The sequence below is a fragment of the Onychomys torridus genome, chromosome 21 (genome assembly GCF_903995425.1).
Source record: "Onychomys torridus chromosome 21, mOncTor1.1, whole genome shotgun sequence".
Taxonomy (NCBI): domain Eukaryota; kingdom Metazoa; phylum Chordata; class Mammalia; order Rodentia; family Cricetidae; genus Onychomys; species Onychomys torridus.
Window position 1 is genome coordinate 29,544,188 of NC_050463.1, and position 18,974 is coordinate 29,563,161.

Sequence of the window (18,974 nt, forward strand, 5' to 3'; positions counted from 1 at the left end):
TGAGGGATTGTCCTGGGCTTGGAATGTTTCGTTCCATTTCCTGGTCTCAGGAGCAGCAGCAGCAACAACCACCACCACCCTACCAATCATGTCACTAATGTGTCCCAGACGTGACCCATTTTGTAGGGAATTCCACTCCACCTAACAACCACTGTTTTAGGGCCATTGGCATCCTCGATTTGTCCTGGACTGAGAAACTTAGAGGGATTTGGTGCACAAGACCCACCCAGAACAGTCCGGGGGCGCACTGGGATATCGATCCACTGAGAAATCAATTCATTTCTTGGTCCTGTCTGGGCTGTGCTGGCCGAGGGGCGTTGTGTTGACATTGTGGCTGTCACAGTAGTTTTGTTTCTTAAGATGCTGCTGTTCCAGGCATATCTGACTCACCCTCTTTTCTTCCTTTTCTGTGATCTTCCAGGAGCACTGGCAGAATCCTCTGGTAGGCTGGCTGAGTGCCTGCAGGGCTGGGGAAGGACACAGTGGCTGCTGATGTGGAGAGGGGTGGAATGGAGCAGTGGGAGGGGTGGAGCAGGGAGAGCCTCTTGGTGTGGCTTGCAGGGGGCGTAGACCTTTACACCAGGAGTTCGTGGTACTTGATGGGGGGGGAGGGGCTCAGCTCTAGTACTAGACGGTGACTATATTGTATAAGCATTTTTATTTATTTAGTGTTTGCAATGTTTTATTTGTTTATTTGGAAGTCTCAAGCATGTTTTCATGTTTTGTTTCAGGATTGTTCCTATGATGAAGATACTTTTCCAAGAGTGACATATATATATATATATATATATATATATATATATATATATATATATATATATATATATATATATATATCAAGTTTATTAGGCACATCCAAGAGACCATTTGTCTCTCAGCTTTCTGATTTCAGTATCATTTTTATGTCCCTTTTCTGGGATGAAACAGCTGAGTTCTGCAGGCGGTCAATGACAGGCTGTAGTCAAAGGTCAGGGTTTGAGTCTGGACACTGATTTCCGTGTCCGGGACCTGCATAGTTCACCAGGCCACGGGAGCATGAGTTAAGCATGCCAGTGCCGAGTCTGTGTTCATCTAAGCTGGCCTGGTAACCTAACAAGTGTAGACGGGAAGAGAGTGAATCAGCCCCATTGGCAGTGGCTGACAAATGGCTCCTTCCCGTTCTCTTCCTGGTATGGCAAGTGGGAGGAGGATGAGGCAGGTGCCACCAGGGCAGGTGCCCAGAATTCACAGTCATCTGGTGCCAAGATGCAGTCCTTACTAATACATTCACACACTTTCCTCTGTGTGACTCGCTGTGTGTTGGTTTGGTCCTTCCTGGATTATGTAAACCTGTGACTATTGCCAAGAGCTGTGCATGCCTGGAGCTGGTTCTTTCCTATTGGTCGAACTTCGTTTCATTTTGCTGGGAGGCGTATCTTTCAAGTTGCGGGGCAGTGATATCTACAAGAACCTCCTAGGAGTTCAGTGACTCCACCAGCCAAGATGACAGCAGACGAGTTGGTTTTCTTTGTGAATGGCAAAAAGGTAAGCAGGAGTTGCCTTTCGGTTTGGAGTTCCTGCTGTCTGGGAAGGGACATGTGTCAACTCTCTTACGTGATCCCTCTGATTTAATCTGGTCTTGTTTTTTTTTATCCCTTAAAAGGTATTGCTGTAGTTTGTTAACTTCAGAGCAAGAAGAACACAGGCTAGACACTCAGAGGGCAAAGGAGGGAGGGAGAAGAGGGAGAGAAGGGTGTCTGCTCTGTGGTAGTAGACACACTGACTCAGAGGTAGGAAAGGAACAGAGTCTCGGTGAGGTGGGGAGTCATCAACACCCATCCATTTCCGTGTTTAAGTAAACTCAGCCTAGTGCTCTCTTGACTGAGAACAGCAGAGGAATGTATTTCCATGCTAATGCCAGGATATAAAACACCTAGAGCCGTCGATTCTGATGTATCCTGTATTATAGCTTTAACAACTAGAACTGATTTACTGTGTGGGGACATATACTGACACCTTGTGGCAAGCCATTATTATTATTATTATTACTTTTCCCCCTCTGCCATCTCTCAGTTCTTTAAATAAATATTGCAAACCCCTTAAACGTCACTGATGCATGAAGATGTAGGAAAAGTGGCATGGGGACCATAAATCCCTGATAGCCTGAGAATCTTTGCAGTGCTGGGAGAGAAGGGGGCCATGAGTGTATTGTCTCCATTCTGTTAACCTTCCTGCAAGATATTCGCAGCACTCCAGCTCATCCCCACTTGAGAATAAACAAGATCGGAGGAGAGGATCACCCATGTTCCACTGTAACTGGACAGTATATATATGAGTGGGCCAAAGGGTCCCCAAAGAAGAATGGTTTTACTTGTTTTGTTGATACTTTTGTGTTGATTGGAGAAACTGAGGCACTTCTGAGGGAATGTTCAAGAATGAAGACGTGCTTCTTGACAAGGACTTAAAGTGTCCGCGGTTTCAGGAGCCATTTCAATACGAGTACTGTCAAGCCTCATGGATTCAGATTGAGTGATCCCACCTCTGGGTCCCCAGATCCAGGATCCTCTATCTGAGATGCTTCTTCTTCTTTTTTTTTTTTTTTTTTTTTTTTTTTTTTTTTGAGTTGAGCTGCTGGTACCTCAAACAAGAGCTAGGTCAAAATGCCTAAGCTGGTGGTAGTGAGGCCCTTGTATCCAATATTTTAAACTTCTTTTGTACTCAGCAGTAACATCATATAGGTGTAAGAAACAGCTGTTAGATTGGCTTTCTAGAAACACTGTGTACACATCGACGTCTCCTTTGGGGCATTAATGTGTGTATGTATGTATGTATGTATGTATGAATGTATGTATGTATGTTTTCCAGTGAGTTAGTAGCAGGTTCCAAGGACTCCAAAGGTCAGGTCTTACTCTAAATTTTTATTATATATTAAGCTGTCGATTTGCATGTGATCCCCTGCTGTTCTGAAGGGACAATTTGTTGTCAGGCTCTGTGTCTGGAAAGGAGTGTTTTTGAGGTGAACTGGCTTGGCTGAGATTACTTCTCCTTGTATTTTCTTTGCACTGTAGAGGAGTGATTTTTAGATTTTCAGAGAGTTGCTTCCTATCAGACCCTTCTATCTCTGGAAGGTTCTGATCCTGTCAGGTTCTCACAATGAAATAGCTGACCACGTTTGTCGTTTAAAAAGATGTGGGCTCTTGGGACACTGCCAGAAGGATGAAGGGGCCATGCAAAGCAGTAGGACAAAAGCAGTAGTAATAAGCAAGAGCAAGCAAGCTAGGGTGAGCAGAGTCAGATTGGGTAACTTTAGATTAATTTCCTTTTTCAAGATGCTCTAGGCATTGGGCCATAGATATTGTGCAAAGACATTACCAAAGATTCTGTAGAAAGATGGTGGCTTGTCCTCATCTGGGAGCAGGCAGACAGAGGACAGCATGTAGGAGCCAGTTTCTTCTTCCTCTATGTGGATCCAAGTGATTAAACTCAAGTTGTCAAGCTTGGTGGCAAGTGCCTTTTACCTCTGAGTCTTGCCTGCCCCTTTCTCTATCTCTTTCTTCCAGGGTAAATGTACTGAATTACACACACACACACACACACACACACACACACACACACACACGTAATGTATATTACATGCATATGTATATGCATGTAAGCATACGAATAACTTCATATATTTAGGAAATATGTATAGCTATATGAAACATATACTCTTTCTGGATAATTGAGAGTGTCAGACATCACATCTCTTCATTTTTATCCTAGGAGTAAAGATGTTTTTAGAGGTTGACAGTCCATTTATGGACTTCAGAAAATACAGCCTTGATATAAAAGCACTGTGTGTCTCATGCACATTTATTATAATTTCTCCATTGATGTTGTTTATCATCAACCAGCAGAGCTGGACATGGATGGCATGGCTTTTTCATCTCATCTCGTCTAACTTGCAAGAGCTCCTGTGTTTCCTTAGTCTCTAGTGACGTTCTCATCTCTGAAGAGAACAGGCCAGATATTCCTTAGGGTGACACTGATTCTGAGTTTTTCTCATGCTGCCTTCTAACTCGGTTCCCAGTCTGCTGTTTGGGCAAGACTATGCCCCCCCCCCAAAGTAATGTGTCTATTTCTGCAGCATGTTCTATCAAGGGATATATCATATCAGCTTTGACAATAGTGGCTTGAACTTTCAATTCTAGGCTAAGGCAGTGTCTATTAATTCTCTTCCCCAAAAGGCAACTCTTTTTTTCTTAGTTGTTTCTTTGTGTAGTTTTGGTACCTGTCCTAGATCTCACTCTGTAGACCAGGCTGGCCTCGAACTCACAGAGATCTGCCTGGCTCTGTCTCCCGAGTGCTGGGAATAAAGGCGTGTGCCACCACCACCCGGCCTTTAGTTTTTTATTACTACATTTTTATTTTATGCATTTATTCTGTGTGTGCACATGCGTGTGAGTGTGTGTATGTATGTGTGTGTGTGTGTGTGTGTGTGTGTGTGTGTGTGTGAGAGAGAGAGAGAGAGAGAGAGAGAGAGAGAGAGAGAGAGAGAGAGAGAAGATATGAATGGAACTCAGCTCAAGTTGTTAAGCCTGGTGACAGGCACCTTTACCACATGAGCCATGCTGCTGGCCCATCAACCCAAATTTTTACAAACTGGCTTCCCCACAGTGTAAGTTACTTTTGTATCACTGTCATTACAATGCCTGGCCAGATCAATTCAAGGAAGGAAGGACTTGTTTCGACTCATGATTTCATAGGAGTTAGTCCACAAATACACTTGAACAGACAGACTGTCCTGGCCATGAAAGAGTATGGAGGACAGTTATCTACAACATGACAAGGAGAAAGAAGAGCCAAAGGCTGAGCGTAGCCTTCAAAGCTTACCTGCTGTGGCCAGTTATCCCAGCTAAGTATTCTAAACACGACCCTGTAGGGAACCTTTCAGATTCAATCTGGTCAACACTACCAAGTATTTTCCCCTCGGGCTTCTGTTGAGAGAGTGTTCCGTGCCACACCTCAAAAATAGCATGACTATTCCTTGCAGATACTCAAGGGAGGGTGGGCCTACAGATGTGATGATGTATATATAGAAAGTCTTGAATAGGGGAGCAGATGACATCTTCTGACAAGCCAAGATGTGTGAGAAAGAGGGAGACATGCTCAAGGCTGGGAGCAATGAATGGATTTTCCATCCAATCAGATCAGGTTGCCAAGGACGTAGGAGGCAGGACAGTTAGAACTGAAGACTGAGGACTTGGAGATCCTAAGAGGTCCTGAGAGATACTAAGGAACTTACCTTGAATTTATAGGTGCTCATAGCAGGTGTGTGTGTGGGTGGGGGGGGGGGACACTAGTGTGACACTATAAAAGAGGAAGGAGCAACATGAGAAGTAGCTTGCTTACGGTTACTGATGCTCACCAGAAGGGTGATAAAGGTCAATTTTATTTGCATTCATGATTTTTTTTTCTCCAAGAAAAGTTTCAATAACCAGAATATTGAGCAAACTGGACTCCTGGGTTGTTATTATAAAACAAAGCTAATTTTTTTTAAAAATTAATTTTAAATTAAAATTTAAAAAATTATACATGTATTGTAGGTTGATCACATTACACATGTACCCCGACCCTCCACTTCCTCCCCTCCTCCCTTCTGTTAGTTCCCTTTTATACCCTACATACTTTCACTTCTCTTGTCACATCACATATGTACACTTTATGTATAGACAAAATCTATGGATCCCAAATGAGAGACCACAGAATATTTGCCCAAGAATTCTAATTTGTATCTCCCACTTTCCTTTAAACTTCATTGAAGGGGACATTCTGCAAATTTCAGAAATGTAATATCTGGAGTGAGTCCAAAAATACTGTTATTGGGGCTGGGGTGATAGCTCAGTAGGTAAGAACACTGGCTCTGCTAGCATGGGAACCTGAGTCTGAATCTCCAGCATCCAGAAAGAAAGCCAGGGATGGTTGCACGTGCCAGCACTGGGGGTTGGAGACAGGCAAATTCCAAGAGCTCATGGGCCAGTCAGTCTAGTCTCTAGGGTGAGTTTCAGGGACCACTGCACAGAGCGTTTGCTCACATATCCCATGACACGTGTGACATGCATTTCTCAGGCCCTGTGCTTTCTCTCAGCCTCCAACAGGAAGGGTCTATTGTATAAAGCAGCCATCAGGTAGAGGTCCCATCACTTCCACTAGGCAATTCTCCTGGGATTGGTTGGACAAGCTGACCCTGTGTATATTATAGATGGTCTGTAGTATGTTCACTGCTAACAAAATTCTTGGACCTACTAAATCCTGGCAATTATGAACCAAAACTTCCACTTCTTCCTTTTAAGTTGAAGTAGGAGTTTAGACACATCACTTTTAGTTAGCAGCAATATGTTAGGTCAAGCTTTAGCTGTGGTGTGGCAGATATGTCTGTCCTATGCTGTCCTGAACCTGCAGGAATAAGGGTCCTGTGTGGTGGTGTGTCAAGTGGGAGGACCAGGGATAAGAAAGAGAACAAGAAATAAAGAAACCAAAAGCAATAGTTGGGACCAGGCAGTCTTGCATAAGCTGATGACTCACACCAAGCAAATTTATTAAGTACAGCCTCATATATTTGATTTGCAAAGGGGAAAAAATGGCCAAGGTCAGCAGAGAGCTAAGTCAGGCAATGCTGGCAAAGAGAACCTGGAATTCTCCAGACACAGCTGTCTTAGGGCTGATAACCCCAGCTCAGGGGGTTAATTCAGGTTCCCGGAAGCCACAACCTTGACTCTTCTGAGAAGACACTGGCTCCAGCCCTAGACTGGCCTTGCCAAGTCCACTCCTGGACAAGAACAGAACTAAAGCTTCCTTTGTTCTTCTGTCAGGGCCTCTGAGAAGGTCCTGGGTTGGTCTGGCTCTTGATGCTATGCTTGTAATGGAAGAATGGTGGGTTGATGAGACCTTCTCTTAGTTTGAGGTACGAGACAGATATTTCCTTCCCTTCAACTTGAAGAAACACTAGGACCCATAGCACAGTTCTCTTAAAGAATCTCTTACCATAGTTTCTCTGCCTTTAAGTATGAGGAGTAGTGAAATGGGGTCCCAGATCTCTTTTGAAGGTTTATATCTGGGGAGAGCATCTCCCATCATAGATGACCTTTTCTACCTTACTGAACATGTGGATGGATGGGTTTTTGGCTTGAGATTACTCTTCCATGCAAGTATATTCTTGTTGCTACTGGGGTAGCTTATTGCATACAACACTTCACTGTGAGCATGGACTATATAACCAGCTTTCTATCATCACATACAGTGTCAGAGCAGGCACACTCAAGGAAACAAAGTTAGAGTCTGCGTGCTGACAGCTCCAGACATCCCTGGAATTTGTAGCTGGGATGAGGCAGGAGAAATGAGATGATATGCTTGAGTTGGGGGAGACTTTACCATGCTCTTGCTGGCATAGAACCTTGACATGTGGTGGGTCCAGGTGGAGTTCTAGGACTTGAAGGCATGATCATGTCTTACAGCGCATGTGTTTGTTTTTTTGGAATTGTCGAGAAAAATACCTTGATTGCCATGGTCTGTTCAGAATGTGCCCATTAGCTCTACAAATTTTGGGGTGAGATTTGGAAGGGGGAAAAGCAATTGAAAAAGAATGGATAGGCAAATCTTTGATGCGCTTTCTTTTCCTTTCTTGGCAGGTGGTGGAGAAGAATGCAGACCCTGAAACAACTCTTCTGGTCTACCTGAGAAGAAAGTGTATCCTGACCCTGCATTGGGAGTGAGGATGAGGGGACGATGGGGCTTACATCATTTTCCAGTGACCAGGGGGTGGCCTTGAAGGAGTCTGAACAGTTGCAGTCATCAATAGCTGGGAGACCTTGAACACTCCTTGGCTCTCTAGATTGTAACTCTCAGTTCTCACATGAGAGACTGTTATGGTGTTCTTTCAGATTTTTTCAGTGAAGAGTTTAATAATTCAAGGATTTGATTCTGTGCCCAAGAAGGCCCTTGCTCATCAGCCCTTGTGAGCTTCATGATCATTCCCCTTGGGAGCAGTGGGCTCTTCTTTAATTGACATTTGCTTAACATATAGAAGACTACCCAGGAGACCAGGGAAGGGTTTCTATTTTTTTCTTGCATTGTTGGGCACTGAACCTAGGGCCTTCCATATACTAGGTAAGCTCTATTTTACTGGGTATTCCCAGACAATGGTTGTATACTAGAAAAGGATGATTGCAGTGGGAACTGTATAAGGCACCAACTGCTTAATGGCAGGCTTTAGAGACATCAGGGGCAGGACACTCCTTAAGGCAGTAGTTTGTAACTTTCCTAATGCCGAGACCCTTTAATGCAGTTCCTCATTTTGTGGTTACCCCGAACCATAAAATTATTTTTATCACTACCTCATAACTGTAATTTTGCTACTGTTATGACTTGTAATGTAAATATCTAATACTCAGGATATCTGATTTGTAATCCCTGTGAAAGGGTCATTTGGCACCTTCCCCCCACAAAGTGGTCATGATGCCTTAGAGTGTCCTGGGTGCCTGCTCTTCATCCATTGTGGAGAGGACTTCTGTAGGATCCCCTACACATTTTCTTCTTTCAGGTTATTGAAATGTTCCAGGACTCTGGATCAAAAACAACAGAAAATATAGGTGCTGATATTTAATGAACTCTTACTATGGACAGGCAATGTTCAAAGTAGTTTGTGTAGCTGATCTCACATAACCTTCTCAGAAATTCCATGACAGTGTAACATTACTCCCTTTTGAGAGGAAGTAAGGCTGACTGACTAAGTTACCTGCTTTTTACTAAGTATATTCTGGGCAAGTTCCGGCAGACCCTGGATAGAAGCCTAGAGCCATGTGCTTTACTTCCCACCTGGGCTGGAAGCACTCCAGGGATCTGTTGTCAGGACTATGCTCATTTTGACAGCTGTCTGTTGTATACTCCTCCCTCACCGAGAGGTATGCTTATGGCTCCTTTGAGTGAACCATTTGCTCACTATTCACAGAAGTGAGCCCAGAATCACAGCTTTAACTTTAGTTCACTCCCTTCCTATCAGGCATCATGGTGGATGATTTGGTATGGGAGTATTTGAAGGCTCAGAAGATGACCCTGGTGGCTCTTCTGTGGCAGAGGGTTCAGTGAGTCGGCAAAGGGGACACCATTTCCAGTGCAACTCCACCAGGAGGTTGTTGAGATAAATTTCAGTGTTCTGGAAACAAAGCTAATTGTAGTTTTAGTTTTTGTTTCGCAAGCCTAAGAACCGCAGAAACGCCTAATCACAGTGGACTGATTTGAAGATCAAAGCTCAAATGAAGTTTAAAATGGAAAGTTGCCATGTAAGGTCTAAAGTCCTTTTCATTATTGCAGCCTGAGAGCAGGAAAAATGTTCCTAGCCTTGCTTCAACTCCGGGGTTTCTACAAAGATGCCAAGATAAAGCCTAGACGGCCACCATCTCTGTGCACATACTTTCTAGCTGTATCAACAGCAAATAACATCACATACCTTGGTTAATGAGACCAAAGAAGCAAACAAAAGGACTTGAGGTCTTAGGAGGCCTCTTTGGCTTAAAAAAAAAGTAGCATGAAGAAGAGGGGATTACACAACTCTGCAGTCAGGAGGCTTCTGAGTCAGAGGATTATAACATACACAATGACACTCTGCATCTCATATGACAGCTGAGGCCTCAGCTTGTTTTTGCTTTGCATTTTAATCTACAAAGAAATAGTAGCTCTTGTCTGCTAAGCAAATTGCTGTGGAAAAGCAAGAGCTTTTAAGTGTCAGATGCGATACTGTTGTTCCTTGTTAGTTTTATCTGGAAAATGGAGGACATGGCCAGCTGCTAATAGCCATCTGTGTCTCCCATCTTCGGAAGAGATATGAGGCCTTAGGGACTGACAGAAACTCAGCCAAGAGGTCTGTTGTGACTTGAGGGAGGTGGCCACATGACTGCCATAGGTTTGGAATAGCCTACTAGTTAGCAAGGTAGTTTTCTTTCCACAATATATGTAAGAGCTGGGTCCATTATTGGCTCCCAATCCTTAAAACTCTTTATTTTTCACTTGTATATATTTTGTGAGAGATTCAAAAGCCTAAGTCCAGCTTTGGTTTTTGTTTCCAGGACTTTAATAGCTTGAAAATTTCAGGGTAAAAATCCAGGATTTGGTAAGTCCCAGAACATAGCATTGCCTGGCTGACACACCAGATGCTCAGTCTTTGAGGTTCGTGATTCTATCGCTTAGACCCTGGGGGAACCTTGACCCTGGAACTTGTGTCCTGGATGGTGCTACATGGGTGCTGACTCACCTGTTCAGTGTAGGTGATCTGTTCTCACATCTGTAGGGCACAGCCCTGCCTCATGGAGTGAGGAGGTCATGGCTCTGCTGCCTACTGGGTCAAGGGCTTGAACCCTGTATAATCTCTGTCTGTGAGGCTCTGCCCAGCGTTCCCAAAGATGTGTAGAGTCCTTTCTCTGGATTTGTGTCCTTAACGAGTGGCTGCTCAGTGGGGCTGAGCGGGACCAAGCTTGGCTGTGGAGAAGGTGGTTGCGGGGCATGCACGGTGATGATCTCTAAGTATGACCGTCTTCAGAACAAGATCGTGTATCCTTTGCCTGCTGCCTGGTGGTCCATAGGAGGGTAGGATGTGGGGGTTACCTTGTGAGTGAGTGTGTGAGTATGTGTGTTTCTGAGAAGACTCCAATCGTGAACAAGGAGTATAGAATGATGATTTGTGGGGTATCTTTTCTGCCTGAGGAATGGGGGCCAAACTGAACTATTGATAAAACAACCATTCTACAGTCCAGGCAAACATGCCATCCCATAAAAATCCTTCTCCAACTCTCCATAGTAAGTCCCTGATTTCCTCCCCAGTTTCCTTTGCCACCAAGGGTCTAATACTCCTCAAACGGAACAATATGAAGAACTCATGACCTAGGCCTGCTTATTTCTTGATCCTGCTATAAACTGTTTCCTGTTCTGCAAGTTCTCTCATCTAGAACTTTCTACCTGGAAATACTGGACCCAAATGGCATCTCCTCTAAGACATGCTCCTTGATTCTCCCAAGGTTGAGTTAGGTCCTCCATGTCCATGCAGGTTCCTTAGTGCCTCTTGGACAGTCCCTCTGAATCATTTGCTCTAAGATTTTTACATTACATCCTCATACCCACTTCTGTCTCCCATGCTGAGTATTGCAGGGTAGGGATTTCATCTTATTCACCCTTACTCCCTTAGGCCCCAGCAGAAAGCTGGCGTATTGATGGCATTACAAACCGATGCTAGCTGTTTTCATAAAACAGTGAGGCTCAGCCTCAGATGGAATAGAGCCCCCTTTGTTCCTGTCTCAGGGTCTTAGCTGGAGAGGCAATGACATCAATAGCAGACACAAGAACGTAGCGTCAAGCCAAGAGACACAGAAAGGCTCCATGTCCTATCAGGTCCTGCACTGCTCTGATGACCTCAGTAGCAAGGAAATGACCTTAATCTGTGCTTCTAGTCACTTTTCTGTCAATGCCTGCCTGGCTCCCATCTGCTCCTTGCATCATGTTGCTGTGACAACTGTGGAAGGCATAGGAAACACTCAGAAGCTGCATCCCATACAGGTGAGTGGGGTGGTGAGTGTGAAGCTGGAACATTTCACAGGTTAGCCTCACTTGGCCAAGTCTGCAGCTTTTCTCTGGGTTGTTGGGAGAAGCTTCACTGCTTGAGCAAAGGAGGTTGTTCCAGGGCCCTCTCCGAATCTCTTCTAGATGCTACAAGGTAGAAAGAGTGGGCATGCAAACCCAAAGCTCCCCCATCACTAGGGTCAGGATGGTATAACACTGAATGACCCCAAGGGAGCAATAAAATCTGCTGAATCCAATGTCTTGCTCAAGACCTGGGAAGGCAGGGAAGAACACCTTATTCTTGAGTATGCTTTGACAACCCACAGTCTCTTGATTCCAGATTTCTTTGGCTCCCAATAATAAGCCCATGTCCTCCCTATTGTGTGGAGTGCTAATTCCTGTTGCACACTCACCTCCCACCCTTGGACAATACAAATGTTGAATTAGTTACTTTACACATTGCTGAGAAGCAACTCGAGGAAGGAAGAACTTATTGGGGGTACTTGCTAACGTGATAGGGAAGTCATGGTGATGGGATCTTGGGGCCGCTGGGCACATGGCATCATAGATAGGAAGCAGAGATCAATGGAATGTGCATGTCCAGCTAGCTTTTCCCCTTCGACTTAGTCCTAGATCCAGCCATTTCCCTCCCTCAACCTAGTCTAGATAAGTCCCCATAGCCTTGACCAGAGGCAAACCTAATCTAGATAATTTCTCACAGGATTTACCCAGAGGCTCATTTCTTAGTTGATTGTAGGTCCTATCAAGCTATCAATCAATATTAACCACCACAAATAAGGACTGCTAGACCTTTACTCTCTTGAGAAAGAAGGATAAGATAATAGAAAGGGCTGGGCATGTGACTCAGTTGGCAGAGTACTTGCCTACCATGCATGGAGCTCCGGATTGGATCTTCAGCACCATATAAACTAGGTATGGCACATGGCCCACTTGTAATCCTAGTACTGGGAAGGTAGCAGGAAAAATCAGAAGTTCAAGGCTGTCCACAGCTTTGCTACCCATAGCAATTTTATGGCTAGTCATAGAGACTTAAAAATGCCTGACTGAGGTTTCCTCCCTTGTGGAACTGGACACCTTGGCAATGGTTTGAAGGCAGGGACAGTGAGGGATCTAGGCACAAATCTGGGGGTTTGAAGAGAGAATCTGAATGTTCTTAGGCCAAGTAGAAACTGGTGGGAGCAGAGGACAGTGGGCAGTTTTTTTTTTCCCACTGGGATAACTAAGGCAAAAGTTCTTAGGAAAATTGCATCCAGAAATGGCTCTGGTGTTAAAACTGGCCCGTAGTCCTCTCTTGATCACTTGAGGAAACATCTTTCAGGAGGTCACACCTTCCTTGGTCTCCTTCCCCAACACCAGGCACTGGGGCCTCCAGATGAACAATCAGGTTCTGTTCCACAGGAGGAGCATCCAATCCAGTCTATGAGGTCAGAGCAGAGTGAGGTTGTTTGTTAGGTAGGAAAAGGGGACACCCCTAAACCTACCCAACCTGCAGGAAGTGTGAGCTTAATTTGGGCCTGTCATGGTCTTTGTAGCTAAATAAAGAATGAGTAGTATGAATACAGGGATTTGTACCATTTCCTCCAACAGTACAAACCCTTATTCTTGGTGTTATTTTATCTTGATATAAACAACAGGGCCAGAGTCTACTCCTTGTCCATTTGTTTTTCTTGGTTTCTGGCTTTCCCATGTTTCCCCCGGTCTCCCATTGGTATCACGTGACTCAATAGCTCAGCCATAGAATGCTACAGAGTCTAGGCTGAGGCCACAGCCCTACCCTTCTCCATTCTCACACCCTCCCTAGGTAAGTTAGATACCTGCTGCCTGCAGCTGGTGCACACATTTGTACTTTCAGCTTTGACCCCTCCTCAGAAGTCAGACTCATTTACAATTGCCTACTTGGCACCAATGTTTAAATGTCTAATTTCAGTCTTACTGAAAACCTATTTTGCCCACAATGTCTTCCTTCTTGGGTATTGTTCTACCTGAGCCAATGGCAAAACAGTCTACTCTGTTTTTTCATGATAAGAATCTAGGAATAAACTTTGATTCTCTCATATACTACCCCCTATCCATCTGGAAGTGTGGTCCGCTCTCCAACCGAAACCATCTATGACACTTCCCCTATCTGTTTTTACTCTTGCTATTTGGCCCATGCCATCACCTCTGTTTGGCTGGCTATACCATATCCCTGTGCCCCATTTCTGTACAGCCCAGAATGGCTGTTTTTTTCCCCAAACCATGAATCACATCACTGCTGGCTGAAATCGCCCAAGGCTTCCCATCACACAGAGAAAGTTCTGTATCCTGTCCTGGCCTGTGAGGAGCTGCTTTCCCAGCCAAGGTGTTTAGCACCAGCAGGTTCCACCCATATTCTCTCAGGAGCTCTGGCACACCAAACTCATTCCAAGCCTTCTTGCTGACTCTTTTCATTCCCTGATCCAAACTGTGATATTGAAGCCAGACGCAAGATCCTGTCTGGAGTGGCCTTTTCTGACTAGGCTCAGTAGACACCAGTCTTTGTGGATCATGTCATCCTGTACAAATTCTCTACACAGCACTGGGCACCACATGGAATTTTTCTTATTCCATTTTTTAAAATCAGTATTACCCTATTACAGTGTGGGACTCCTGTAATCCCCCCCCCCCGCTTTCTCTTCTCGGTTTATAGGCCCTTTCCATGCCTAGCGCATACTGAGTTTATAGTCTGGCTTCACAAAATTGATGAATAGACTGTAGATAGAGATGTTATAACATCCTTTGAGTTTTACTTAAGTATCAAGAGGCATTGCCAAGAGGAAAAAAAAGGGAAGGAAAGAAAAGAAAGGGAAAGGAAAGAAAGTAAGTCACGTGGCTGAGGAAAGGGACCTTGTAGTCAAAACCTACCCGTTTGGGGTGGGATTTTTTTTTTGTGTGTGTGTGTGTGTGACATCCCATACACAGAGTAAACTCAGTTTAGCTTGGGCTCCAATTCTCATGTCCTTCCTGTGCTCAGAGGGTGCCTTCACTCAACAATCCAGAATGTGGTGCCAGGTTGGGATAAGACACACTCTGGTCCTTCAGAAGTAGTGCTTGAATTGCAGTGCATGTTTCTGTAGCCAAAGGAATGGAGCAGAGTGCTTCTATTTAAAACTCGTGAACCTGGGCCAATTCCTGAGTCCCCCGAGTGGGAATAGTCACTGTTCCCCAAAGAGACTGTCCACTAATAGCTAACACTGACGGATGCCTACAGAATGCCAAGTACAATGCCAGGAGTTAAAGGTAGTCCTGGCACCTGTAATCCAGCTACTCAGGAGGCTAGGGCAGGAGAACCTCAAGTTCAAGGCCTACCTATACTACACAGTGAGACACCATCGCAAACAGTAGAAAAAGGGCTGCAGACATTGTCCAGGGATAGGACCTAGGATCAATCATCAGTAAACAAACAGAAAGTAAGGGAGAGTAAAGAAAAGGATGAAAAGAATTTTTTAAAATAAGTTACATCTTTAAATCTTTGGCTGTAAGTAGTGGCATGGTCCTCATCATAAATTTGAGGAACCTGTGTCTCAGAGGGGCTTGGTAACCTGATGGTGATCCCCACAGCTAAGTGAACTGTAATGGAGCTGCGGTGAGGGGTTACTGACAATGTAAGCATGGGCTATCTGTCTTTTTATCTTTTTTTTTTTTTAAGGAAAGAATTGCCAGAAGCCATGGTTCCCAATGTGGGTTCTGCACCCCTGGTATTGTCATGAGCATGTACACACTGCTCCGAAACCAGCCTGAGCCCACCATGGAGGAGATCGAGAATGCCTTTCAAGGTATGGACTTTCAGGCACAGCCCTGGGTGTGGGATGACACATGGGTCCTGAAGAGGTCAACATGGAGACAGTCAAGAATGGGCTGGGAATGCCAGGTGTTGCTCTTTGGAAAGCTCTGGCCACCAAAACACAGTGGTCAAGATCTACTGGGAAGTTAGTCTTCTCCTGGTTGTTCATGTTAGACCTTGCTTCCTGGGATATCTACATCCTGTCCTTTCTGGGCAGCCATGTCCCAGGACAGCTAGTCTGTAGGGCCATTGATATTTGGGAAACTGCCTAGATCAGTGGTTCTCAGCCTCAAATAATGATGCAACCCTCAAGTTGTGGTGATTCTAAGCCACAAAGTTATTTTCATTGCCATTTCATGAGTATAATTTTGCTCGTGTTATGAGTTGTAGTATAAATATTTTGGGAGATAAAGGATTAACAGAGGGGTCATGACCCACGGGTTGAGAACCACTGGCCTAGAGTCTCATAAAATGTGTGTGTGTGTGTGTGTGTGTGTGTGTGTGTGTGTGTGTGTGTGTGTTTCACTTAGCCTTCATCAGAACAGCTTCATCAGGGTGATTGCCACTCAGGAGGAAGACAGACTAGATGCTGAGTTACAGCAGTAACTGTCCAGTCTCCTGTGAGTGGATTGAATCTCTCTAGAGAATTTAATCCAGAAGGTTTCTCCATCCAGTCAGCACTCCAGTCAATTGCCTGTTCAACTTCATTTGAGTCCTATGTTATGCACTATCTGAAGTGTAAGGGACACAGGATGAAAGATAGGAGCTCTTCCGCCATGGATTCCCACTCTAAAGAGAGGAAGCATATTGGTGATAGAGTTTGAGAAGCTCACTGAGAAGTTTGATCAGACACCCTGGGAAGGCCAGTATGTGCTTGGTCTGGGCATTCCAGGAGAGCATCAGGATGGGTGTTTTGAGGAACAGGACCTTTTAAGCAGCAGACGTAGAATGTCAAAGACCAAGTGCATGCAGCAAGGCCATAAGCCCCTCACTCCTTGGGGAGAGCGATGACATTACAACTTTCCCCTTGGCCTGCAGGAAACCTCTGCCGTTGTACAGGCTACAGACCCATCCTCCAGGGATTCCGGACCTTCGCCAGGGTAAGTGGGGCCCAGGAACAGAAGTGGCCTGCCCCTAAAGCAGGAACCCGCAGAGAGCACACTTGGGAAGGACGTCAGGTCTACAGAGAAGAAGGATGAGGCAAGCCAGTGAGTGAGTCCTCCTGCTGGGGACATGTGCTAAGGCAAATAGATGCTGCCGTCCTATTCCAAGTGTGGGATGTCCTGCTGGGAAGGCCTGTAGCTCAGATTCTTGGGAAGATGTGTACAGCCCAAATGCTACCTTCCCACAATGCCTTGAGGCTTGGCCGCTTTCCCTGGAGACTGGCAGGCTCCACCTGCACAGGTGCTGAATGTGGCATTTAACAGCATCCCTGCCTGGCTCAGCCTCATACCCCTCCTCCTTCCCTCTCTTAGCTGCTGTCACGGTTGGCACTCTGCTGGCCCCGTGAAGCTGATAATTAGATCTCCAGACAGTGTGTGAACCCCTGCCAAGTTCATAAACCTCTAGTCTGAAACCATAGCTCAGTGTGTGGCCACTGGTTGTGTAAACACAGACACATACCTGCCATATGGTAAGGACAGAATGTTGGCATCTCTGCTCTTGGCTTACCTGTCTCAGTTTTTACCTGACTCTGGGGTAAGAGAATCCTGACTTCTGTCAAACCTTCGCACTTTGGTTTGATCATGGGTCCAGGGGAAGTTAGACACTCGGAGCTTCTCACTCACTTTCAGGGCAGGCACATCGGGAAGAAGGTGTTGGGTTTACATAACTCAAGAAAGTTGAGTGGCATTGGAGCCTCATAAAGACAGGGAATGCCATGCCACACTCAGAACACTGATCATGAAATAGGAGCTCCACAAATCAAGTAGAAATGATGGGAATGACAGATTCAGAGTCTGGAATTAAAATGCCTACCACACAGTGTTTATAAAAATTAAGTGCTTCTTGTTGCTGCTGATGCTCTGGGTGAAAATGCAAGGGTTATGCAGTTGGAATCAGTGGTGGCAATTACAAAGCTTTGCTGTGAAGCAGTGTGTCTTGATTCATGTCAGAGTATATTTACTGCTGAGGAAGGGGGATTCTTGTTACAGACCAAGAACTGGAGGGAGGAAGTGCAAGTCAGTTCAGGGATGGATGCACTGTGGATGCCAACCTGTGTGGTCTCACCTTGGTGTCTGAAGAAAAAAAAAGAGGAAAGAAGGATATCCCGAACAGACAGATACTACTGTGACTTGGTAGTTGGGGCCCAAAAGAGTTAGCAGAGTCTTAAAAGTTTTATAGTCTCTCTAAAGAAGATGCTATCTACCGGTATGGTGCCAGAAAGCCCTTAAACAAAGAAGGCAAGCCCAGAACTACAGTTCCCAAGATTCAACATGTTGCTGTTTTATGTGTCCTGCATCACAAACACTGAGATATTGTATTGAAGAGATAATATAGTAGACAAAATGAGGAGGCTGCAGAATGTGCTACACTTTTGGTCAAGAGAATGAAGGAAGCCAAAGACAAGCTCCAGGAATGGATGGATTGCAGAGAGATGGGGCCTGTCCTTGCTGAGAGCTTCCACTCTGTCTGAGCCCAGCCAAAAACAAGTCTTTGAGAGGAGCAAAATGATCAGATCTTGAAAAAAAAAAAAATCAAGTGCCTCTTCCAGAGCTCTTAGGACAATAGCTAGTGCCTAGTACAACTTAGGCCTTCCACAAGTGGCATTTTAAGTGACATTGCTAGCACACGTCTCCCCTCATCTGCCATATGGTCTTCACTAACTGCCCCAGCTTCTCTGAGAAACAAGGATTGTTCATCTTGTCTCTGCACGCCCAACTTAGGAGCCTGCTCAGAGATGTCCAATCTAACTAGCCCTGAGAGAGCTTCGAAAGAGAAGGATGTCAACACCTACACTCTTCCCCAGGGTTCTCATCGAGTTGAGATGGTGGTACACAACTCTACCCTGCCTAATCCAGTTTTTTCTGGGTTGAGCTGAGAGCTCTAAGCAGCCCCAAAGCCTGGCACCAAGCAAGCATTCAGAAGTGCCTTCAAGTTCCTCCCTAGAGCCCCCTCCAGGATTCTTACTTAGAGCCTGTTTACTTCTGTGCATGGCTGCACCAAGCTTGGGTTTCCTATTTCCCCCCTGACACAGCACACCACTGCTGAAGTGTGAGCAGAGTCTGGCAGAGCTGGGCACATGGTTGACAGCAAGAGTGATTGCATCCATCTAGCAGAGAGGAAGGGAATGGACGAGCCATCAGAACAGGCAGAAGTGGGGTGTGTTTCTCCATCTGGTGTGCTAGGAGCTTCGAACGTTTCACTCCGTGCTAAACACAAAGGCAAAGCCAGACAATGGAAAGGTCATAGCTCCTCTCTGATCCTTTGGGGAAGGGAAGTTAAAGGACCAGCTGTTGCTCCTCAAGTTGAAGACAGATAGGACGGTGCCATCACAAGCACAAGCACAAGAAGAAACTTATGAAAGGGAAGGGGAAGTGTTGTAATTCTATTACAATCTCAAAAAAATTATTGAAAAATAAGAAAC

General features: G+C 45.1%; 1 protein-coding gene across 1 annotated transcript in view; it reads left to right on the plus strand.

Annotated features, from left to right (window-relative positions):
- The first annotated feature begins 1,317 nt into the window (after positions 1-1,317).
- The window catches only part of Xdh (xanthine dehydrogenase), a 66,249-nt gene continuing 48,592 nt past the window's right edge, over positions 1,318-18,974 (plus strand). The window contains exons 1-6 of the mRNA XM_036171334.1: positions 1,318-1,524; positions 7,650-7,707; positions 10,467-10,563; positions 11,457-11,562; positions 15,254-15,380; positions 16,427-16,488. Of these exons, the coding sequence (XP_036027227.1) occupies positions 1,483-1,524; positions 7,650-7,707; positions 10,467-10,563; positions 11,457-11,562; positions 15,254-15,380; positions 16,427-16,488 (492 nt within the window). The 5' untranslated portion in view covers positions 1,318-1,482. The remainder of the gene's footprint in view (positions 1,525-7,649; positions 7,708-10,466; positions 10,564-11,456; positions 11,563-15,253; positions 15,381-16,426; positions 16,489-18,974) is intronic.